Source organism: Artemia sp. Qi Xiang Cuo, chromosome 4 (genome assembly GCF_049724085.1).
Source record: "Artemia sp. Qi Xiang Cuo chromosome 4, ASM4972408v1, whole genome shotgun sequence".
Taxonomy (NCBI): domain Eukaryota; kingdom Metazoa; phylum Arthropoda; class Branchiopoda; order Anostraca; family Artemiidae; genus Artemia; species Artemia sp. Qi Xiang Cuo.
This window is the reverse complement of record NC_142797.1, coordinates 53,948,240-53,974,795: the sequence shown is the minus strand read 5'-3', so window position 1 is coordinate 53,974,795 and position 26,556 is coordinate 53,948,240. Positions and strand designations below refer to the sequence as shown.

Sequence of the window (26,556 nt, the reverse complement as noted above, 5' to 3'; positions counted from 1 at the left end):
CACGATAGAAAGTCAAAATAAACTTTTGAAAAATCAAGAGAGTGTAACTGTGACAAGGTAAAGCAAAACAAAACACAACTTAAATATTCCAACTCTTGCATTTCAATGAAAGAAATCCAAAATAAATTTTGAAAAATCAAGAGAATGTAACAGTGACAAGGTAAACCACGACAATACACTAATGAAATATTCCAACTCTTGCTTTTCAACGAAAGAAATTCAAAATGAACTTTGAAAAATGAAGAGAATGTAACTGTGACATGGTAAACCACGACAAAACACGACTGAAATATTCCAACTCTTGCATTTCACGAAAGAAATCCAAAATGAACTTTGAAAAATCATGAGAATGTAACTGTGACAAGGTAAACCATGACAAAACACAACTGAAATATTCCAACTCTTGCATTTCAAGGAAAGAAATCCAAAATGAACTCTGAAAAATCCAGAGAATGTAACTGTGACAAGGTAAACCATAACAAATCACTACTGAAATATTCCAACTCTTGCATTTCAACGAAAGAAAACCAAAAATGAACTTTGAAAAATCAAGAGAATGTAACTGTGACAAGGTAAATCACGACAAAACACTACTTAAATATTCCAACTCTTGCTTTTCAACGAAAGAAATTCAAAATGAACTTTGAAAAATTAAGAGAATGTAACTGTGACATGGTAAACCACGACAAATTACTACTGAAATATTCCAACTCTTGCATTTCACGAAAGAAATCCAAAATGAACTTTGAAAAATCATGAGAATGTAACTGTGACAAGGTAAACCATGACAAAACACTACTGAAATATTCCAACTCTTGCATTTCAAGGAAAGAAATCCAAAATGAACTTTGAAAAATCAAGAGAATATAACTGTGACATGGTAAACCAGAACGAAACACTACTGAAATCTTCCAACTATTGCATTTCAACGAAAGAAATTCAAAAATGAACTTTGAAAAATCAAGAGAATGTAACTGTGACAAGGTAAAGCACAACAAAACACTACTAAAATATACCAACACTCGCATTTAAACTAAAGAAATCCACAATGAACTTTGAAAAATCAAGAGAATGTAACTGTGACAAGGTAAACCACGACAAAACACTACTGAAATATTCCAACTCTTGCATTTCAAGGAAAGAAATTAAAAATGAACTTTGGAAAATTAAGAGAATATAACTGTGACATGGTAAACCACGACAAAACACTACTGAAATATTTCAACTATTGCATTTCACGAAAGAAACTGTGACAAGGTAAAGCACAACAAAACACTACTGAAATATTCCAACTCTTGCATTTCAACGAAAGAAATCCAAAATGAACTTTCAAAAATCAAGAGAATGTAACTGTGACAAGGTAAAGCACAACAAGACTACTGAAATATTCCAAGTCTTGCATGTCAACAAAAGAAATTCAAAATGAACTTCGAAAAATTAATAGAATGTAACTGTGATATGGTAAACCACGAATAAAAATTTCTGAAATATTGCAACCCTTGCATTTCACGAAAGAAATTCCAATGGCACTTTGAAAAATCAAGAGAATGTAAAAATCCAAAATGAACTTTGAAAAATCATGAGAATGTAACTGTGACAATGTAAACCATGACAAAACACAACTGAAATATTCCAACTCTTGCATTTCAAGGAAAGAAATCCAAAATGAACTTTGAAAAATCAAGAGAATATAACTGTGACAAGGTAAACCATAACAAAACACTACTGAAATATTCCAACTATTGCATTTCAACGAAAGAAATCCAAAAATGAACTTTGAAAAATCAAGAGAATGTAACTGTGACAAGGTAAATCACGACAAAACACTACTGAAATATTCCAACTCTTGCATTTCAAGGAAAGAAATCCACAATTAACTTTGAAAAATCAAGAGAATGTAACTGTGACAAGGTAAACCACGACAAAACACTACTGAAAGATTCCAACTCTTGCATTTCAAGGAAAGAAATCATAAATGAACTTCAAAAAATCAAGAGAATGTAACTGGGACAAGGTAAACCACGATAAGACACTACTGAAATATTCCAACTCTTGCATTTCATGAAAGAAATTCAAAATGAACTTTGAAAAATCAAGAGAATGTATCTGTGACATGGTAAACCACGACAAAACACTGCTGAAATATTCCAACTCTTGCATTTCACGAAAGAAATTCAAAATGTACTTTGAAAAATCAACAGAATGTAACTGTGAAATGGTAAAGCACAACAAAACACAACTGAAATATTCCAACTCTTGCATTTTAACGAAAGAAATCCAAAATGAACTTTGAAAAAACAATAGAATGTAAGTGTGACAAGGTAAAGCACAACAAGACACTACTGAAATATTCCAACTATTGCAATTCAACGAAAGGAATTCAAAAAGAACTTTGAAAAAATCAAGAGAATGTAGCTGTGACATGGTAAAGCACAATAAAACACTACTGAAATATTCCAACTCTTGCATTTCAACAAAAGAAATTCAAAATGAACATTGAAAAATTAAGAGAATGTAACTGTGACAAGGTAAACCACGACAAAACACAACTGAAATATTCCAACTCTTGCATTTCAAGGAAAGAAATCCAAAATGAACTTTGAAAAATCAAGAGAATGTAACTGTGGGAAGGTAAACCACGAAAAAACACTACTGAAATATTCCAACTCTTGCATTTCAAGGAAAGAAATCCAAAATGAACTTTGAAAAATCAAGAGCATGTAACAGTGATATGGTAAACCACGACAAAACTCTACTGAAATATTCCAACTTTTGCATTTCACGAAAGAAATTCAAAATGAACTTTGAAATATCAAGCGAATGTAACTGTGGCAAGGTAAACCACGACAAAACACTAATGAAATATTCCAACTCTTGCATTTCACGGAAAGAAATCTAAAATTAACTTTGAAAAATCAAGAGAATTTAACTGTGAGAAGGTAAACCATAACAAAACACTACTAAAATATTCCAACTCTTGCATTTCAACTAAAGAAATCCAAAAATGAACTGTGAAAAGTCAAGAGAATGTAACTGTGGCAGGTTAAAATATGACAAAACACTACTGAAATATTCAATCTCTTGCATTTCAAGGAAAGAAATCCAAAATGAACTTTGAAAAACCAAGAGAATGTAAATGTGAGAAAGTAAACCACGACGAAACACTAATGAAATATTCCAACTCCTTCAAAATGAACTTTGAAAAATAAAGAGAATGTAACTGTGACAAGGTAAACCACGACAAAACACTACTGAAATATTCAAACTCTTGCATTTCAATGAAAGAAAAATTCAAAATGAACTTTGAAAAATCAAGAGAATGTAAAAATCCAAAATGAACTTTGAACAATCAAGAGAATGTAACTGTGACAAGGTAAACCACGACAAAACACTACTTAAATATTTCAAATCTTGCATTTCAAGGAAAGAAATCCGAAATGAACTTTGAAAAATCAAGAGAATGTAACTGTTACATGGTAAACCATGACAAAACACTACTGAAATAATCCAACTCTTTTATTTCACGAAAGAAATACAAAATGAACTTTGAAAAATCAGTAGAATGTATCTGTGACAAGGTAAACCACAAGAAAAAACAATTGAAATATTACACCTCTTGCATTTCAACGAAAGAAATCCAAAATGAACTTTAAAAAATAAAGAGAATGTAATTCTGACATTGTAAACCACAACAATACACTACTGAAATATTCCAACTCTTGCTTTTCAACGAAAGAAATTCAAAATGAACTTTGAAAAATTAAGAGAATGTAACTGTGACATGGTAAACCACGACAAAACACTACTGAAATATTCCAACTCTTGCATTTCACGAAAGAAATCCAAAATGAACTTTGAAAAATCATGAGAATGTAACTGTGACAAGGTAAACCATGACAAAACACAACTGAAATATTCCAACTCTTGCATTTCAAGGAAAGAAATCCAAAATGAACTCTGAAAAATCCAGAGAATGTAACTGTGACAAGGTAAACCATAACAAATCACTACTGAAATATTCCAACTCTTGCATTTCAACAAAGGAAATCCAAAAATGAACTTTGAAAAATCAAGAGAATGTAACTGTGACAATGTAAAGCATAACGAAACACTACTGAAATATTCCAACTCTTGCTTTTCAACGAAAAAAATTCAAAATGAACTTTGAAAAATTAAGAGAATGTAACTGTGACATGGTAAACCACGACAAATTACTACTGAAATATTCCAACTCTTGCATTTCACGAAAGCAATCCAAAATGAACTTTGAAAAATCAAGAGAATGTAACTTTGACAAGGTAAACCACGACAAAACACTACTGAAATATTCCAACTCTTGCATTTCAAAGAAAGAAATCCAAAAATGAACTTTTGAAAAATCAAGAGAATGTAACTGTGACAAGGTAAATCACGACAAAACACTACTTAAATATTCCAACTCTCTCATTTCAACGAAAGAAATCCACAATGAACTTTGAAAAATCAAGAGAATTTAACTGTGACAAGGTAAACCACGACAAAACACTACTGAAATATTCCAACTCTTGCATTTCAAAGAAAGAAATTCAAAATGAACTTTGGAAAATTAAGAGAATATAACTGTGACATGGTAAACCACGACAAAACACTACTGAAATATTTCAACTCTTGCATTTCACGAAAGAAACTCTGACAAGGTAAAGCACAACAAAACACTACTGAAATATTCCAACTCTTGCATTTCAACGAAAGAAATCCAAAATGAACTTTCAAAAATCAAGAGAATGTAACTGTGACATGGTAAAGCACAACAAGACTACTGAAATATTCCAACTCTCGTATTTCAACGAAAGAAATTCAAAATGAACTTTGAAAAATTAAGAGAATTTAACTGTGACAAGGTAAACCACGACAAAACACTACTGAAATATTTCAACTCTTGCATTTCACGAAAGAAATTCAAAATGAACTTGGAAAAATCAAGAGAATGTAAAAATCCAAAATGAACTTTGAAAAATCATGAGAATGTAACTGTGACAATGTAAACCATGACAAAACACAACTGAAATATTCCAACTCTTTCATTTCAAGGAAAGAAATCCAAAATGAACTTTGAAAAATCCAGAGAATGTAACTGTGACAAGGTAAACCACAACAAAACACTACTGAAATATTCCAACTCTTTCATTTCAACGAAAGAAATCCAAAAATGAACTTTGAAAAATCAAGAGAATGTAACTGTGACAAGGTAAAGCACAACAAAACACTACTGAAATATTCCAACTCTTGCAATTCAAGGAAAGAAATCCACAATGAACTTTGAAAAGTCAAGAGAATGTAACTGTGACAAGGTAAACCACGACAAAACACTACTGAAATATTCCAACTCTTGCATTTCAAGGAAAGAAATCATAAATGAACTTAAAAAAATCAAGAGAATGTAACTGGGACAAGGTAAACCACGATAAAACACTACTGAAATATTCCAACTCTTGCATTTAATTAAAGAAATTCAAAATGAACTTAGAAAAATCAAGAGAATGTAACTGTGACATGGTAAACCACGACAAAACACTACTGAAATATTCCAACTCTTGCATTTCACTAAAGAAATTCAAAATGAACTTTGAAAAATCAACAGAATGTAACTGTGAAATGGTAAAGCACAACAAAACACTACTGAAATATTCCAACTCTTGCATTTTACGAAAGAAATCCAAAATGAACTTTGAAAAATCAAGAGAATGTAACTGTGACAAGGTAAAGCACAACAAAACACAACTGAAATATTCCAACTCTTGCATTTCAACGAAAGAAATTCAAGATGAACTTTTAAAAATCAAGAGAATGTCACTGTGACAAGGTAAACTACGACAAAAACACTACTAAAATATGCCAACTCTTTCATTTCAACGAAAGGAATTCAAAAAGAACTTTGAAAAAATCAAGAGAATGTAGCTGTGACAAGGTAAAGCACAATAAAACACTACTTAAATATTCCAACTCTTGCATTTAAACAAAAGAAATTCAAAATGAACATTGTAAAATTAAGAGAAATGTAACTGTGACAAGGTAAACCACGACAAAACACAACTGAAATATTCCAATTCTTGCATTTCAAGGAAAGAAATCCAAAATGAACCTTGAAAAATCACGAGAATGTAACTGTGAGAAGGTAAACCACGACAAAACACTACTGAAATATTCCAACTCTTGCATTTCAAGGAAAGAAATTCAAAATGAACTTTGAAAAATCAAGAGCATGTAACAGTGAAATGGTAAACCACGACAAAACACTACTGAAATGTTCCAACTCTTGCATTTCACGAAAGAAATTCAAAATGAACTTTGAAAAATCAAGCGAATGTAACTGTGGCAAGGTAAGGCACAACAAAACACTACTGAAATATTCCAACTCTTGCATTTCAACAAAATAAATCCAAAATAAACGTTGAAAAATCAAGAGAATGTAACAGTGACAAGGTAAAGCACAACAAGACACTACTGAAATATTCCAACTCTTGTATTTCAACGAAAGAAATTCAAAATGAACTTTGAAAAATCAAGAGAATGTAACTGTGACAAGGTAAACCACTGACCGTAAAAAAAATTTAAAAAAATGTTTAAAAATTTGTTTAAAAAAATTTAAAAAAAAAGTTAAAAAAAAAAAAAAAAAACCTCTCTGCTCGGAAGCATTATAGCTATATGAAGGGACTGCCCACTACTTATCGTTATAGCTATATGGGGAGACACCCTCGTACCTATTGTTATATCTATATGGGTGGACTGTCCGCTCTTTATCGTTATATCTATATGGGGGGACTGTCCGCTCTCTATCGTTCTATCTATATGGGGGAACACACTCGTACCTATCGTTATAGCTATATGGGGGGACTGTCCGCTCTCTATCGTTATAGCTATATGGGGGGACTGTCTGCTCTCTATCGTTATAGCTATATGGGGGGACTGTCCGCTCTCTTTCATTATATCTATAATACTAACTACTTAAAAATAGGATACTTCTTAGACAGAGAGATGCTGTAGACATAGTTTGAAGAGAAGTACAGTACGGTTTTAGAAAAGGTAGAATAGAATTGAATTTTATTTTTAAAATTTCTTTCACAGCATGTTCTGCCGAATTTGAATTTTTCGTCCAAAAAAAAACCACTATATATATATATATATATATATATATATATATATATATATATATATATATATATATATATATATATATATATATATATATATATATATATATATATATATATATATATATATATATATATATATATATATATATTTCAAAGGCACTATAGATATATGAAAAAGGTCAACACTTAATTAAAAAGTCAAAAATAAAAACAAAATAGAGAACAATAAAATGAATGAAAATACATAAAAAAAATATGATGAGCCAAAACTTAGTTAAAAAGTCCAAAAGAAAAAAAAAGTAAATCGATAACAATAAAATTAAAGAATAATTCTCCTTGCTATTGTACAACTCAACAAAACTCGGAACAAAACTCTTCCGATACCTTTCATGTTTAGTGTGGATAGGAGTCAGTTTGGGGACTTTTTGGCATTTTATACGGGATGGTCTGCTGCGGGCAGGAAAGTAGGGTTCGGGGATGATGGAATGTAATCTAGGAACAGACAGGGTCTTGGTACCGAAACGAAGGCATAGGAGGTTCCTTCTGTCCGCCAACGTGGTGAGCTTGAACTTACCTAGAAGATAATGATAACCTTCCCTTCACCATTTATTATTCTAAGTGCTCGTTTTTGGACATTTTCAATCTTATAAATATGCCCTGAAGAAAGACCAAAATGCCACACTGGATAAGTAAACTCCAGTATTAGTCGAATAAAAGAACAATAAAGTTGGAGAAGATCTTAGGGGGGCAAGAAAATTAAGTTTTAGAAGGGAAACCGAAGAGGAAGCTTGTTTTAGGATATTTTGAACATGGGCATCCCACTTCAAGTCAGCGGTTAATGTCGCCCCAAGTAGTTTAATGCATAAACTACTGAATGGGGTCTGTGACAGAGGGGGGCATTTGAAAAATTTAACTGTCATAAGTGACGATTTATTAGCATTAACTTTCATCTTCGACAAAGAAGCCTCCTGGGTGACATCGTCAAGTTATGTCATTGAGCTTTTAATATTTCGTCGACAAAAACCTCAAGTGCAGACAGGTCGTCCACATACTTTGATTGGACTGTGTGATCAGTCTTGAGCCTGTTAATCATTATTAGGAATAAAATGGGACCCATCAGAGTTCCCTGGGGCACCCCACAAAAGATAGGAAGGGGATTCGAATAAACATTTTTATATTTAAGCACATGAAAACGATTTGTTAAAAAGGAGGCAACAATTTTAACTAGAAAGGGACTCGCTTGAAACTCTGTCAGCAGTTTATTTAAGAGGATATTATGGTCAATTAGGTTAAACGCTTCCTGGAGATTAATTGATAAAAGATTTAGCCGGGCACCCGGGTTTTCCAGGTCTTTAAGAATGATGTCAAGAAAACGAACAAGGTAATTTTGAGTAGTTATCTCTTTAATGTTTCCAAGTCTCTTTAAGCGAACCAGTTTAAGACCCCAACCCTATGACTGATTTTCAAAGAAATATTCGCACATATTTGAAAAAAACTGTAGTCAAGGTGATCGATCAAACCCCAGTAAAACCCTTCACGCCTCCCTTCTTTTGGATTGGAGTAATATAGCCCAGCTTCCAGCACGACGGGTAATATCCGAAATTACTAATATCATTAAAAATACTAACAAGGGCCGTTGATAGTTTATCAGGGAAAGCTTTTATTAGATCAATTGGAATATCAATGGGACAAATACTAGTTGTTGTTTTTTTCAGTCTCTGTATTTCTTCTATTATTTGCTTCGCCGAAATTTCTGGGATTTTACCTTTTGGAGTTTCAGGGATTAGCTGATTTTCCGAGAGAGGGGGGAACGTCAGCAGAATGCTAGCTAGGTGTTTATTAAGCTCATTTGATGTCTGTTCAGGCGGTTCATCCAGAAGAAAATCAAGGTTCTTGCACGAGCGGCCCCCTATTTCTTTCACTTTCTTAAAAACCATTGCTGAGATTTGCTCTGTTTTAAGTAATTTAATTTATTCTTACCATAACGCAAAGCTGCACGACGTATTTCCTTCTTAATTTGTTTACGGAGTGTTAAGGCTTCCTCTTTCTTTCCAAGGCAAAAAAAGTTTTAGTTTCAAATGGATTAGTCCTTTTATTTTTTCATTAATGTAAGGTTTATCTGAGGAACATACCTTCTCGGTAACCTCTGGGAAACAATTTCGGTAATTTGATGATGTGTCGACCAAATTTTCACTCTGAGATTAATAATTGAGAAGTGCGTGAGTTGTCTAACACCTTTGGTCCTCAGTTTTATATATTATTAGCAAGCGTTCGATTCTGTTGTTAGAAGAGCTTTATCAAAGGTTTTATCCTTGTATGGTATACTAGACAAATATATTAAAGTGAATAGTGCTATGTATGAGAATAACAATGCTGCGGTTAAGGTAGGAAATGAGGCTAGCAGCTGGTTTTGTGTTAAATGAGGAGTTAAGCAGGGTTGTGTTCTATCCCCCTTTATATGGATCATTTTGATGGACTTTGTCTTAGTGAGCACAGGAAAGACAATGGGAGACTACGGAATCAAATGGGGAGGAGAAACTCTCCTAGACGTGGATTATGCTGATGATTTAAGCATCTTAGATGAAAGTTTGGGCAAAATGAATGAACTTTTAGAGGTTTTGCGAGTTCATGATGCAAGAATGGGCCTAAAAGTGAATGCTAAGAAGACTAAGTCACTAAGGCTAGGAATAAGTGAAGATGAAAAGGTGACGTTGGGTAACAAAAAGATGATCAGGCGTGCAGCTTCACTTACCTTTTTAGTATTATTAGTAAAAACGGTGGGAACAGTGAAGATGTTAAAATTAGAATAGTTAAAGCTCAGGGTGTTTTTTCACACTTAAAAAAGGTTTGGAAGAATAGGAAGATAAGTCTGTAAACCAAGGTAGAATAATGGAAGCTACAGTGATGACAGTGGTAAAATATTGTTCTGAAGCATGGGCGCTCCGAAAAGCAGATGAATATTTGCAAGATGTTTTGCAGAGAAATTGCTTACGGATGGTTTTGGGTACCCGGCTGACTGACCGTATTTCAAACGGTAGGCTGAACGAACAATTTGGTTCAATCCCGCTTTCTAGGGCTATAATGAAAGAAAGGTTGAGATGGCTAGGGCACGTTCTGTGGATGAAGGATGATAGATTGTCGAAGATTGTCCTTTTCGGCCAACCGTCTAGGGCTAAACGGAAAGCAGGTCGTCCTCGTCTGGGATGGGAGGACGTCATAAAGAAAGATTTAAAGGGAAATAGGAACTTCATGGTAGGGTGTAAAGAGGGGGGATTTGAATAGATTGGGATAGAGGAGGAGCTTGCTTAGTTGTGTTGGCCTCGGGCAGCTTGGTGCTGCGGTGAGTTGTTAGTAGTTGTAGTAGTAATCATTATTCTTGAAATTATGAAAATATATGACAGATTAAATCGGCTTGCACAAATATAATTTGATTTTTGCATTCTTTTGCAAAATATAATTTAAATGTTCGTGTCAGTTTACAACATATGATATGAAAATCCTTGTGATAACACAAGGCATTGAATTCTCATTTGACAGAGGTTAATCGTATTAACTGTATGTCAGTTGAAGATTAATATGGGTCGCATAATTTCTGCACAGTTGTGCTCGATATTGCGGTATGTTATTTTTCTGCATTTCCTACGCTGTTAATGTTTCATCGTAAGACAACATTTTTGTCGTTGTTAGATAGCTGAGATTCTGCTATATACATGTACCCGATTGCATTTGGAAATTTTCACTTTTTTAGATTGATAATTACTATTATAATTCCTTAAAACTAGCTGATAAAGAAAGTTTTTTTTTTTTTTTTTTTTAACAGGGTTAGATCATTCGCTAAGCAATATCAAAGTTCTGACTCGTTGATGGGTATATCTGATACTACTTAATTTAATGATATAAATGTGTTGTTCTTTCGGTGCAGGTTTCAGTTGTAGAGGTGCAGCAAAATCCTGTGTATCACGGGGAATATAAACCCGATCTATTTCAGTCTTTGAAATTTGTGTTCTATTTTTAGGAGTTTTCCAGTGATGATCTAGCTGCCTTAGAGGATGCTCTAGAGAATGTAGGTGTTGAGAAAAGAAAGCTGCTCCTTGAAAAGGAAGAGCTTAGTGAAATTAAAAAAGAGCTTCAGGACTATGAAGAGGTAAGAAACGTATTTCAGTTGAGATATATTCACACTTGGGAAGGGCACCTATTTTTGGATACCCTTACTACTGACAAAAGTGCTATTCGCCTTTTTGATTCTTCAGACCATAGGCGGGCCTGTCTTGTTTGCCTCTCATTCCCGGCAATCTAACGGTCCTATGTCAATTTTAAATTCTTGGTCAATATGACTGAGACTCTAGGCAGGTGTGCCTTTCCAAAAACTAACCTGACAAGTATATGTCCAATTCAATGAAATTTAAAACTAGGGCTACCACCAGTTTCTAGAAAGTTTCCCAATGTTGGTTGAAGGGGTATTATTTTATTATTATTATTATTATTCTTTAAAACGAGCGTGTGTTTTTTCAAGAGGCTGTATTTGATTTTTAATGATCTATGTATGTAACTTATAATGCATAGATTCCACTTACTGAGACCGACATAAATAAATGAAAAGAGAAAGCCAACTTGAATCTGGTTAAAAGTAAAATTTGATGTATTGTATAATTGACTTTTTGATCAGAAACGTTTATTTGGCAACTCTTGATTGAAGGTAGGTATTGTAAACCTAAAACCAGAAAACTTTTAAGTATCTTCGTTTGTCAAACTGCGAGCAAATTTTATGGTTGGCTCCTTAACAGATTTTGATTTTATCTATGTAAAAATGCAACTCCCTCCCCTCTTTCTCCCTTTTTTATGAGAAATTGTGTGTTATTAAGATTCTGGTACTTAATATAAAAAGAGTCCTTCGGACATGGCAGTCATTTTGATGCTGAGTGCTTCGGGTCAGCACCTTAAAGTTGATTAGTTTTGATTGTTTTTTATTGGTTGGTGTAAAAATTAAATCCTGTCATATTTTCAAGGATATTATTTGCGGACCTCTTTGTAATCTAGAACCAAAAAGGGTTTACGAAAGATGGGGATAACCATTAGCTTGAGACTTCAACGTTGATCAACAAGTCAGGCTTGTAATAAGAACAGCTCAATAATCTTTGGCTTGCTAAAAGATAATTTTCTTTTAGCAAGCCAAAGATTATTGAGCGATTATTGAGCCAGACAAGATAATAATCTTGATAATACATATTGCGTCTACTTTTGTCTTGAGGTTTTTTTTTTGCCGAATAAATGGTCAACGAATCCTTGCCTCTAAAATTCAACTGTTCAGAAAGAGTTACGTTGCACCACTATGTATATTCTTTTCACTCGTATCTTCCTAGGAAGACTTTCTTGGCCCATTTTAGTCAAATTTTTCGCCGTATAGTAATATCAATGCTTGGATTTTTCGATTTTTAAATCTGCTTTAATTTTTTATTTTATAGCATCAATCTTTTCCGATTTTACTTTGACTTTGGCTTCTACTTTTGCCTTGAGTTTTATTTTGCTCTAAATAAATGCTTTTCGAGTCTATACCGCTAAAATTTAACTTATGAAAAAGAGTGGTGTTACTCCGCAATGTTTTATTATTATTATTATTATTAGGAAAACTTTCTTGGCCCATCTTAGTCAAATTTTTCTGGCATCAAATAGTAATACTAATGCATTGATTTTTTGGATTCTTAAATCTGCTTTATTGTTGATTTGGTTGCATCGATCTCTTCCGATTTATCCCAATCTGATGGATTAAATAGTCCCTTCAAATCTAAACCATCGTCCAATTTGTAATTCCGTATGCCACCCTATACTCTGTGCTTCTCTTTTTTGTGTTTGTAATCGGCAGATTTTGTTGATTTGTCTTGAATGCTTGAAAAAGAAAAAAGAATACTCTTTATGACCTTCAAACTGAAAGTTTGCTATTCTCTAAAACAGTTGAAAATATTCTTTGTTTACCTTATTTCCTTAGCTCAGAAATTCTTTGAGAAATAACTTAATTGGGTATTGTAAAAGAAAAAAAAAGATGATTAGCTAATACTACTAATACTAATAACTCACTCCAGCGAGAGCCGGTGTCCCCCTCCCCTGGAAAATTCCCCCTCGGGAAAATCGCCCCGGGAAATTCACCTCAGATTATTCCCCAACATGGAAAATTGAGCAGCCACAGAGAAAGTACAAAATAGGTATATCAAAATATCGATCAGATGTCCTAAGGGGTAATAAAAGGACCAGATATCAAAAACAGTTTTAGGACAGGGGCTGGTTGGTCTCCAGTCATTTTAGACTAGAACTCTCAAAGGACTAGAAAAGGACTACAACTCTCAATTTTCGATCGAATGAGCATCCTCCGAAGTTTCTATGACCACGAAGGGGGTTGAGGAAGAGGTAGCCCTCCTCCTATACGGAATAAATTCTAATAATTTTGGGTTTGATGTTACTCTTCACTTTCATAATAACAGTGCAGGTCATCCCTAACAACAAAACAATCAGAGAACCATCCCTAACAACTAAACAATCAGAGAACCCTACTGTAGAGGTTCATATCTCTCATCTACAAATGTTGGTGCTTTTCTTTACCAAAGAAAGATCATGGGTGTATGATCACTTTCAAGGTATCAAAAAGGACCAAACATTAAAAAAAAATTCTAGGACACTGGGACTGGTTGGTTTTCCAATCACTATTGATAAAAAAAAAGAAAAAAAAAAGAAAAAAAAAGAAAAAAAAAGAAAAAAAAAAATAAAAAAACTCAATCCAACCAATTTCTGACCATCTTTTCCATAAGAACCTTATATATTACCGATGGGCAACTTTCATAGATTACAGCCCTTGCCCTGGGGGCTTGAAGGGGGGAAGTCAAATCTGGAGGCATGATTATTTGACATTTGGGCTATTTTGAACCAAATGGCTATCTCAAAGTTTTGATCCGATGCGTTTGGGGGAAAAACTATGTGGGTGGTGGCTTGTTACCCTCCAATCACTTCCGACTTTTAAAAAGGGTACTAGAACTTTTAATTTGCAATCGAATGAGCCTCCGAATTTTGTACAAACACCCCTTCCGTATGAAGTACCTCTGGGAAATAATAAATAAATATTAATACATTGAATCCTTATGGCTCTACCATAGGCAACACTGTAGCATTGCCTCTGACTTAAACAGGTGAATAGCACTTTTAATTACTCTTCTGATGAACATCCGAAATTATCCAGGGGAATGTGGGAGGGGGATTTTTCCCAAGGTGGAATTTTCCACAAGGGAATTTTCGGGGGAAATGTCTAAACCCCATTACAGCACCAAGCCGCCGAAGGCCAACACAGCTACGCATGCTACTCCTCCATCGCAATCTATTCAAAGCTTCCCTCTTTAGCCCCTTCCAAGAAGTTGCATTTCCCTATATCCCTCTTTACGACCTCTTCCCACTTCATGCGGGGACGACCTGCTTTTCGTTTGGCCCAAGATGTTTGGCCACTAGCCTATTTATATATTGAATTTTAGAGTTTGAGGATAAACATAAGTGTCGTAAATAATTTCTGAGACCACACTGGCTAATCATGATAAAACGAAAAAATAGTAAAAAAGAGAAAAACGAGAATTATACAAGCCAGTGAAAAATATGGACTAAAATGCAAATATTTCGGTCAAGAACTCCGCTTGATCGTCCTCAATGCAAGATAATAACCTTAAAACAAAGCAAAACTAAAATTTGAACATCCAAAATTTTGAACATCTGAAATTATCCAGGGGAATTTGGGAGGGGGATTTTTCCCAAGGTGGAATTTTCCACAAGGGAATTTTCGGGGGAAATGTCTAAACCCCATTACAGCACCAAGCCACCGAATGCCAACACAGCTACACATGCTATTCCTGCATCGCAATCTATTCAAAGCTTCCCTCTTTAGCCCCTTCCAAGAAGTTGCATTTCCCTATATCCCTCCTTACGACCTCTTCCCACTTCATGCGGGGAACATGTTATTATCTTGCACTGAGGACGGTCAAGCGGAGATCTTGACCGAAATATTTGCATTTTAGTCCATATTTTTCACTGGCTTGTATAATCCTCGTTTTTCTCTTTTTTACTATTTTTTCGTTTTAACATAAGTGTTATTATTTTAATCGTTTATATTTATTTGAAAGTATTTTATAAAGACAAATAGTGACAGCTTATTTATAAATGATTGCTTAGACACTCTGCCATTCCATTTGCAATTGGAACGAAAAAATATAAAAGACGGGCAAAGTTTTTTAATAAGGCAGGGAAAATAAAATCAAAAACTTATTTATACCAAAAATAATAGCAGTCGGAATATTTTGATTTCACATTCGGAAGCCCTCATCAATGGGGAAAAAACAGCAAACCAGCTTAACAAAGCATATGAAAAAAAGAAAATATACAAAAGCTGAAGAAAACAAGAAGGAAAACGAAAGGAAACTCACATTTAAACAAAATTGAAATATCAAATCCAATATCGGATTAGACATTCAAAATACTATGTTAAATTTTATTGAAATTAGAACTACCTTTCGTTTTTTTTTCGTTTTTTTCTTTTTTTCGAACGCCTGTGTGTTTCCTTCCGTATGTGAAGCCGAAATATTCGGACTTATATCATTATTTTTGTATTAATAAGTTTTTTTTTTTATTTTCACTGTCTAAATAAAAATCTGACTCGGTTTTTTTTTATTTGTTTCCGTTTCGATAGTTTTTTTTTTTTTTTTTTTTTTTTTTTTTTTTTATAACCAAGACTACCTAAACCAATGGATTGTGAGGTGCCTCATTCATATCGATTTTTTTTTTTTTTTTTTTTTTTTTTTTTTTTATCAAAATGGACAGTTTCTGGTCCATATATTTGTGGAAACATAATCCTGTGTTTCTAGCTATATGTATATACCCTCCCCAGGAAAACTGTTATTTCTTGTTGTTTTTGTTCTTTCGAAGCAATAATAAATGGTTTAGTAATTCCAGTTTTTATATTTTTAGGACCTTAAAGATCTGGACAAATTTATGAAGAGTTCGGGTCAGCCTCCGCAGTTCTTGAGAGAGTCAAAAGCAGCTCGAAGGCTTTATAAGAGAGTTAATAATATTATTGGCAATTTAGATGATTTAGTGCATTCTTTAGAGAAGAATAGGAAGATTCTTAAGGAAGAAGTGAAAACAGTAGGTTTTTTCTATAGTTTTTTCTAATCTCATCTCTTATTTTTCTTCCATTTTGGAACAAAAATATTTCTTTCATGAAATAGTTCTTTTTAATAACAGACTATTGTCAGCTTTTTTCGCTCTTTTTTTGTTGTGTTTCCCTAAAACAGATAAAAATTGGCTAATTGTGTGGAAAGTGTAAGAAAAACAACAACTAGGGTCAGGGGTAGAAAAGGAAGTCCCTCTGCGCCCACGTACTTGCCTGCTTCAGAACTCTTTCTTAAATTATGTAACCCAATATTTACTCAATGCATTTATTATAAATATAGTTAATTTAATAAACAGTTTACATAGAACAGCCGCTATACAACGTTTTTGTAGAAACCCAGGGTTCCTGAACTCTCTTTTAGCGACAAAATTTCAACCCCTCTCCTGAAAAATTTGGAGAACTTGGACTAAGGATTTGTTTTAATAAATCTAGTGTAAAAAGTCTTGACTATAATGACTTTCCTTAAAGTTTAAATGTTTCCAAATTAACATTTTACAATGTTACTTGATGTTTAAGCAACCTTAAAGTAACGATCATCCTAGTTCAGAATCTGATTTTAATCATATTTGAATTGCAGTGAAAATTTTAGGATTTTAATTCTAGTTTTTAATGGTCAATTAATTCAAAGTCTTAAGTTTCTTGGAATTTTAGACACTTGAAGGTCTTGTGTTTGGATGTCGACAATGCTATGTTAAGATTGCTTTCATCCAAGAAATTAAGTAAAGATTTTTTTTAAATTCATATTCTATACAAAAAGTAAAGATTGAATAATATTCGGAATTGGGGGGGGGGGCTAATCAAGATTACAATGAGTGTAATCTTGGTTTTTAAAAAAGAAATGTTTTCCGTTTGCTTCCCACGCAATGAACCTTATCCCGTACTTTTCAGTAAAGGTAAGGGCCGACGAGATAAGCTATAGCGCGATTGATATCATAAATAAATATAACATATATATATATATATATATATATATATATATATATATATATATATATATATATATATATATATATATATATATATATATATATATATATATATATATATATATATATATATAATAATAATAATAATAACATATTTTTATTTATTGTGTCTTAGACACTGTCAATGCTATGTAAGTTAACTTTGATAAATTCTTCTTGTAAGTAACGTTATTTTGGGCATCTTCCTAGAATTTAATAATGGATTATTTTTGGAAAACGGTGTGTATGCTGGGCTCTTTTAGTAAAATAAGTTTATTTAAATTAAAAACAGCCCTATTTTTTATAGAAAGAGTTTTTTTATAGCATAAAACGTCAGTATTTCGAACAGGGTTACCAGTTGTCTTAATAAAATAGTAATTATCAACCATCACTGTTTATTATTTTCGCAAATGCGTTTGCGCCTTACTGATGGGAAGAATAGAGTTCTGATTACTTATTTATATGCTTAGTTATTTTGGTTATCCAATTCTGATTGTTTTCAATTTGCTTTTGAAGTTACTAATTTAGATTAATAAGGAAAACTGCAGCAAGCAAATCTAAATCCTGTATTTCAAAAAAAGTATTTATTTAAGAACTGCTTTTGAAGGAAAGTTTTTAGGAACACTTTTTTTTTAGTTTGTTTCTAAAATAAATAGTCTTTTTCTTAGTGCTTTTGTGAAGATATAAAATCGAAAAAAAATTTTATTAAGAAATAACTAGTGAAATAAATAGGTAAAAGTTCTTTTATTCAAAGTTGAAAAAATAAAAAAATGTATCCGGGCTGTAGCCTTTATCTTGCATTTATGTGATTTTTTCAGGGTGAATTAATTGGAATTTATCTTTTTTAGAAGAAGACAATACTGTTTGCAACTGTATAAACACCAATGTTCCATTTTTTAATTTCAAGTAGAGGTGGATTTGCAGTATCCAACCTATTCAAATTGAACGTCCTTTTTACATCCATTTTACGTAGTTTTGGGTATTTACAGTCGTTTTGGGTATAATAATTGGGAATTTGGGTGTCATCACAACTTTGGGGTTCTGTATCTGTTCTTTCATAAACTTTGCCTGTTGTTTTCCTTCAAATTGGAACCAGTTTTCAAAGTTGGAGTTTGCTGTAGGAATTGAATGAAACTGTGACCGTGATATTCTCTTTAAATGCTTTTACTTGTTGAATGAAGAGTCAAATTATGCAGAACGCGTTTGTGAGTTTTTGTGGTATATGAATAACAAAATCATTGTAGATCATGATTGGCTTTTGCAATGAAAATAGGGGACAGAGAAGCAAATGACACGTTGAGTGATTTTTTGCTTAAAATTTCAACTATGCTCTGGCAAGGGGTCCCATTCTTAGGCATACGAAATATAACTGTCAAAATTATATCCATCAAGATATATCCCCATATAATAGCTTATTAAAATTAGTTTTGAATTTATTGAACTTAAATGGATTCTTAGACTTTGAGGATGGACTTCGTCAAAGCTTGTACTGTTTAACTGAATTCATAGAATAAGCCATGCCAGACATTCTTTAAACTATGACATATCAAGTTTTTGACTATGTTTATTCGTTGTAAGCATGGATTTCGACTATTTTTCAGCTATACTTCCATACACTTAGTTGACAGGGTAATGTAAGGACCGATAGACCCTGTTTGACTATCCAGTTTTTTGGTGAAATTTAAAAATAGTTTCCATTCTACAACCTTTGAATTTCGATCATCCAGTGGCTTCTCTCTAAGATGCTTTTGACTTGCAGCTTATGCCGAGTCTTAAATAGAAGGTCAGGGATGAGAATCTCTGTTGTATTTCTTGGACTGTTTTTATGAGTCCTATTTTATTGAAGTGGAAACATTGTTCTTTTTGAACTAGCCTTCGTTCAAACCCAGAGCTCGGTAGACCGATCTATTAATATCCTTAGTGAGCTTGCGTATCCACAAAAAGATTGGTAGGGCCACCTGTTTTGAGTATTTCTGTGAAGGTATCATAACATGCAAATGTGTTAAAGTTATCGGATTATTCATGTTTTTCTTTTTGACTTACCAATAGCTCTCTGGGTCGATCTCCTCAGCAGACAAGGGCCAAGAATGTTAATGAAAAGGATGAGTGGCTATTACTGAATAATGGCTTGGAATGGGGACAAGGGAGTTTTTTTGTAGAAGTGAAAAGTGATCAATCCATCTTACAGCACTTATTTTCAATGCCGTATCTTCAAGAGTACATAATTTGATGATAAAAAGAGCCTGCTATTTGATTATACCGTTTTAAGAAGTCCCGCGCATGCAGGCCTTCTTCCAGAACAATGTGGATTCGTCACGGTTGAATACTTGCTGGGATGGAACTTTTAGGCAAAATATGTTTCCGAAATTTTTCGTAAAATTCCAAGTATTTTTCTTAACGGGAAAAGGCAAAGTAAAAACTAACCCGAATGAAGATTGCAATATGATTCACACCTATAGAAACAAGACACCACGTTGTAACTGGTCATTAATCCGTACTTTCTTTGGAAATTCTTTTTTCTTCCGAGAACTACCATTTTACCTCAAAAAGCTCTCCTTCTACATCGAACTCGTAAAAAAAGATATATGCGACACATTATGTGACAATTGATCATTTTTCCCTCGTGAGCACTTGTATCACAAGCATCACAACAACTAAAACGGTTTTGTTTTAGTCAGAATTATTTGTATTTTAAAATATTGTAAGTCCAGCTCTATAGAAAAGTTCCGTTTCAACCAGTATTATGAGCAGTTCAAAAGATTGCAAGTCCAACTCTACTGACTGAGTTAGCTTATTCAAAAAGGATCTGAATAGTTATTGCAAGAAAATTACTTCTTCAGGTGGACCACTCGTCTCCTGCGACTAGATAATCTTGAAACTGTGTATTGAACTATTGCTGTGTTTTGTTTCATGGATTAGTTTTTAAAGGTTAGTTTAATAGTTTGAGTTTTACTTTGTCTGATTTTGATTTGTATTCCTATGAATTATGTTTAGGTAGGACACTAAGACGAGATTTATGAAAGATACTTTCTCCCTCGGACCTTTGAGAATCAAAATACTAATTAATTCAAATTATTAATTTATTAAACAGGCATAGAATCGTTCTAGGGCATTAGGGCATCTTTATTCAAAAAGATGCAATCAGTCTGGGTAGAACTAAAACGGCCTGAGTCAAAGGGATTTTAGACACACCGGCATATATACTGTATCTTTTATTTATGTAAAACAACTGCATATACTGTGGCTATCAAATAAACCCATTGTTCCTTTTAATGGAACTAATCCCCTACCTTTCTTTTACTTACCTATATTCCAACTAGACTATTCGTTAGGTATTGATGTTGCTCCAATAGTTCAGGATTAGGCGGAACCTGTCCTTTGGTCGTTTAGTTTTCCTTTTCTTTCTTTTAAAATGTGAGCCTGAGAAACATGTCCCTTAGCTCGCACTAACTTAGGACACTAGTACCCGTGAAAAATAAAAGTAAGTAAAGCATAAGTAAAAAAAGACGTAAATGTGAAAGTAGTTAAAGTAAAATACAAAAGTAAGGAACACACTTCTCAATATTTGTGTTTAATTCTAGTACCGCGCGTACGCCGAAAATTGCACCTTTTCTAATGTAGTCACTTGTCCATGATACTGCCCTAAATATTGAAAAAAGATAAAGATATCCCAAAAAAATGTAAAACTATCTTCTATTTCGGCAAAATATTTTTGTATATTTTTTTTGGTATACCTTAGCCCATGGTAACCGGAAATTTAGAAACGTATTAAAAAAAAAAACTGTTATGTAAGGAAGGGATGCTATTTGAAACTTATTTAGGAATGGTAATTATTATTTCGGTTAATCTTTACTGTAAAGGCCTATTGTGAAAACAAATGTATGTGAATTTTGAAAAATAGTCTATTACCTCTCAAAAATGGTGTCGGATCAAATGAAAACTGCACCATTAAACTCCATAACCGAAAACCCCGTTTAGGAGAACTACAGTCACCAATCTTGAGTAACAAGGAAAATCGCTTTTTACTTATATGTATAATCTTCTTCGTGTTTTTAAAATATGATATTGCTTGCATAGAATTGACAGTGATTGCTGCAAGCCACCCCCCCCCCCCCCAGAATCCTCGCTTTACATGATACTTGTAAATATTATAAGACACATTTTTCTAAGGAAAACTTGGGATTTTGGTTAAAAAATTCAGTCGAGGGCTTACAAGACTGATTCATTTTAATGTTAGTAGATGTAAAAATATTTAATTTCAACCTCAAAATTTCAAGTGATAAAAGAATTTAAATTAGAACTCAACATTATACACTTGACAAGTAGGGCTGAATCGAGTTTGTTGCATACTAGGCCTCGCATGAATCCGTCGATTGCAGACTTTGTAATCACTTTCTATAATTGTTAATAGATGACGTGTAAAAGTAGTATTATTGCAGGTTAGTGCTGAAAATGGTATTGTTTCTGATGAATTAGTGTCAGTTACGGAGTTAATTCAAGCAATTAAAAAGTTGCAAAGAATTGATGACGATGTCAAACTAGAGAAAATAGAAAAGGTTCTGGGGAAGCTTGACACGGATCGGGATGGATCAATCAAGGTCGATGACGTCATGAAGGTTCGTTCGTTGTTTATCTTTTTTTTAGCCGTATCAAACGTTTGCTGAGTGAAATTCAGTTGTTTGAAATCTAGACTTGTAATACTTTGGTTTGGTTTTGGTATATTTGAGGCGCCAAACGAATTTGAGAACTTGTATAATGCCTCTGCTTGTATTTTTCAAACATTATTTTTGCTTAAATGGAGCGTAAAAACTACGTATGCATGAAAATGCAAATGAAATGAAATTAAAATAAATCAGCATAATAGATTAAAATTTCAGTGGAGAATGAAAATGGTTTATTTGGAAGAGAGCCAAACTCGTCTACTTAAATCAAGTACTCGCTCAAGTCTCAGAACCGAATATGCTATGATTTATTAACACTAAAAGCCCTACTGGGCCATGGTTAATACACAATACGCTTCAAAAATAATAAATAAAAACAGCCTTATTATACACAAAACAAAAATAAAATAAAAATAAATCTAAAGAAAATGATCCCTATGCTCCATGCCCAATCCAATAAACCTTCCCAAATTCTTTATCCCCAGAAAATTTCTATCTCTTAATATTTTACCCACCAATTCCTCCCTTTCGAACCACCCTAGACAAATTTCCTCTCAACCTCTTAACTCCTTACATAAACATAAAAAATGAATGAAATCATCATTTTAATCCCCACACATCGGACAAAACAACAACATCATAACAGAAAATAGTTTCAAATAGCTATCCCCTGTTTAAAAGAGGACTTTTGTGTAGCCTTTTTCATCCAGAGCTGAAAAACAAAACCCCAGCCTTTTTATCTAATGAAAGATTCCCTACATGATTCTTATTTAATAAGGTGCAACCTACCTACTTTTTTGCCAAAAAAATTTGAGATGGGAGGGGCAGATGGCTTGGAAGGGTAAAGGTTTACTTCTTTCCTCCATCAACAGAAATTGAAAATCCTTGCGTAGTCCCATTTCAAGCAAAATGCAATATGTCCACCTTTCTGTGAAGAAGTTGGCGATAGGAGGGGACAGGGGGGTGATGGAGGGGCAATTTGCCCTCTATATGCTCCAATTAAGTAGACTGAAAATTATTGCATAATTTCGCTTCTAGCACGGTGAGTAACTAAGCACAGGGACTGGGACTAATTAAAACTACTACTGTATAACTTACGTGAGAGTATTACATTTATTTCGTTTTTTTAACATTTGGTGGATGTGGCAATCGATGTCCCCAGCCTTTAAATCAAATAATAATACAGTAAAACCTAATATTCAGTTGTCGTAAATAAAATGGAAAATTCTAGCGTGAATCTGGTTCAAAAAGGTGCATTGTGCCTACCTTTTTTGTATTGATACAAATAACGTTAAGCACAATCCAAAAAAGTTGAGTTCGCAGATGGGGAGGGGGGGGGGTGCAAGCTCTTACTTTTTTGTTCTACAACAAACAAGGTGTCCGCCCCTCAAAATTTTCCAAATGATGTACCTCATGAACAAATATTTGCACAAAGAACTGATGCAACGTGCATGTATCACGTCTCTAAGGGGTATTGTTCAGCGATAAGAAAATGTATCTCTTTTAATTCAAAAACTGATGTTCTTGCCATGGGCCAACTTTCTAATATCACTACTAAGAAAGGAGCAAAAGGAAACCTTAAATTTCTTTAATAATGAGAGAACTATTAAAGTTCATGAGACACGTGTGATACCATTCCCCTGCCTCAGCCCCAAACACAGAAATTAAAATAGCAAACTAAAGCTCAATCACAAACAGAGATAGCTGGTAAGAGCAGATGACAGCACTTGTGGATCCATGGGACACAATCTTGTATCTACAGTCAATAGGAAACGGAGTGGTAACGACGGGATAAAATAGACTTAAGAAAACCTATTGACGAATCTTTGTATCTTCATATATTTCTCTCGTATCGGAAACGAAAAAAAAAGAAGATATTTTTCCTTTTTTTGTAAACTTGGAAAATTTAATTACTAGGTCCTGGCTGAGGACAACCGAACTCCCCAGCTACAATAATAGTCAAATTTTGGACCAAAAATTTCCTACCCATTTAAGCCCACAGAAATCGTATATAAACACTTATCCCGACTTGTGGAAAAGTTAAAAATTCAATTGTAACAAATAATGGCATTTCAGCCAATTTTGATGCATTATCTACGTATGCGTCTTGCTGTATCAATATAATGTGAACAAATCTATAAAGGAAATTTTTGCTTGTTTCGTTACAAAACACTGGAAATGTAACACAAAAATGACTCTTATTCATGTTTGTTGCATTGTTTCCTTATATTTTCGGTTTGTAGATCAGTTTTTCCTTCGCCAATATGAACAACAGTAATATCACTTCTGTTCTAGGTCATTGAAATGATTGGGAAGGAACATTTTGATCTGTCAGGAAAGCAAGTATCCGACATAATTGACATGCTTCAAAAAGAAGGAGAGATAAGTCGCGAAATCACAATGTATCATCCGAGTAAAGCCAAACTCGTTACGAAGGAATCACCCCCGGCAGGATCTAATGATTCACTTACCGGTCCCATGCCAATTCGTTATAGAGAAAAATCTGGGATTGTTATTGATGCTAATGTGACTCCCAAAATGAAAGAGCAGATGGAAATGAATGTACAGGAGAAGCTGAATCATGGACAAACGGTGGAAACTAAAAATGTGTTGGTTAGCCTCGAGGAGGATAAAAAAAAAGTGAAAATAGAAGTTGAAACTTTGGGGAATCACAAGGAGGAGGAGAAACTAAAAGAGATGATTCCCCCACCTAAGCAGCTCGATGAGAAAAATGGAGATAAAGAGAATCGAGTATAAGATGTCATCTAAGATAGCCTGTAATATTTGTATTTATTTGGTGATCTCGTAGCTGCTGATCCACTTGTTCTACTGATTGGAATGCATTTTATTTTGTACCTGGAGGTTCGAGGGACGGAACTGTAAAGAGGGGTGGAAAGAATTGGTGTTTTAATAAAAGAAACTTGAGAAAACACATGGAGTTTGCAATTTCAAGCCTAAGACACAGTTATGAGACAAAAATTCTTCCCTTCAGAGGAACTTTTTAATGTGTTTTTATTGGCAAAGCAGATTCTCGCTTTAGATTGGGACTATATAAAGAAAATAAAATTTCCCGATCCTAACTGTAAAGAAATCATATTTTGCTGGGATATTTGAATAGTTGAAAAGGTTGGAAATCCTGCAACAGAGTTTTATTAGAGTTTTTATTTTTATCAAAGTTTCACTTACCAGATTTTACCCATTTTTCATAATTCTATCTGACCATTCCCCCCCCCCCCCAATAAAAAAAACACAGCCCAGATTTTCTTGGGGTCTATCAAGGAATATAAAATAAAATTTGTTATTGAACTTAATATCAAAATCCATGATCAGACTGTGAACAGAAATCGGAACTGACTATCAGATCTTCGATTTGAGAATTCGGCCTCTGATTTGATGTGAATTCTCGTCCGCAATTGTCTAAATTTTTTCAATCGAAAAGGCCTCTAATCCTTGTAAGGGTTTTCGTCCTTGCAATGATCTCGTTCGGATTTTGTCAGTCGAAAAGGTATCTAATCCTTGTAGGGGTTTGGATTATTTGTGGGATGATAATGTTATTTTTGTGCAAAGTGATATATTCTAAGCTCACGGTGAGTATTTGGTTGATTATAGGCACAGTATGAACAATTATTTAATAAAATCATTCTTCTAAAATAATTTTCAAAGAATCCAAATTACTTTACTATAACTTGTGGTTTTTTTTCTACAGACAGTAAGTCTTGAGCTTCTAAAGCAATAAAGTAAAACACATGTAAAAAAATTGGATACTTGTGACATGTTTTATGAATTTAGACTCCAGGATTTTCTCCATAGTTACGGAATTTCGTTATATTTCATAAAAGATAGTAAGTTAAGAAACGAAGTAATAAAATTAAAATAAAATACTAAAAACTTTCATATTTGCATAAATTATAACATTAATGGATTTCCTAAAAGGCAAATAAAAGTCCGTATTAAGTTAACCCAAATCATCCCATGCTTAATAATGAAAAAAAGACAAAAACGCTCCGTTACAATATATTGTTCTTTTTTTTTACTTTTGCCTTTTAAATTAGGTTACCTGACATTAAATTATTGTTTTATCTACGAAATTTGGAGTTCAAGTCTCTTTTTGCTTTCAATTGTAAAAGGAAATTGGTTTTTCTCATTTTTTCATTGGAAGGAGTGTTTTTTTTTTTCTTTAATTCAACTGTCGATAGATTGCTTTTGTGCACAAGTCATAAAATTTTTTAGATACATGCAATTTTAATACATATGTTTAGCCATCACTCAAAGGTTGATATTACAATTTTAACCAACAAATAATCATTCCCTGTAGGAATCTTCATAAAGGAAAAAGTATGATATACTTCATTTTATTTTGGGCAGCTTATTTTATTTGGACAATTCATAGCTTTTGCTATAAAAATATTTTGATTCCCATCACACATTCTGAAACGTGAACTTGCACGTAACTATTAAGAATGCTATTAGGACATAACGGTTCTTAATAGGGCGTGTTGCACATGTTTATTCTTTTTTCCTGTAAAATTAAGAAAAACTTCTTCATTAAGGTTGAAAAATTGCATTTGGGATTTACAATATTTTGTAAATATCGCAGGAACTCT

At 33.3% G+C, this 26,556-nt stretch overlaps 1 protein-coding gene across 2 annotated transcripts in view; it reads left to right on the top strand.

Annotated features, from left to right (window-relative positions):
- LOC148953233 (mitochondrial proton/calcium exchanger protein-like) overlaps positions 1 to 25,187 on the top strand; it is a 133,151-nt gene extending 107,964 nt beyond the window's left edge. For both annotated transcript variants that reach the window (XM_089088409.1, XM_089088408.1), the window contains exons 9-12: positions 11,149 to 11,277; positions 16,122 to 16,298; positions 21,731 to 21,907; positions 24,248 to 25,187. In XM_089088409.1, coding sequence (XP_088944535.1) covers positions 11,149 to 11,277; positions 16,122 to 16,298; positions 21,731 to 21,907; positions 24,248 to 24,709 — 945 coding nt within the window. In that variant the 3' untranslated portion in view covers positions 24,710 to 25,187. The remainder of the gene's footprint in view (positions 1 to 11,148; positions 11,278 to 16,121; positions 16,299 to 21,730; positions 21,908 to 24,247) is intronic.
- Positions 25,188 to 26,556: the final 1,369 nt, after the last annotated feature.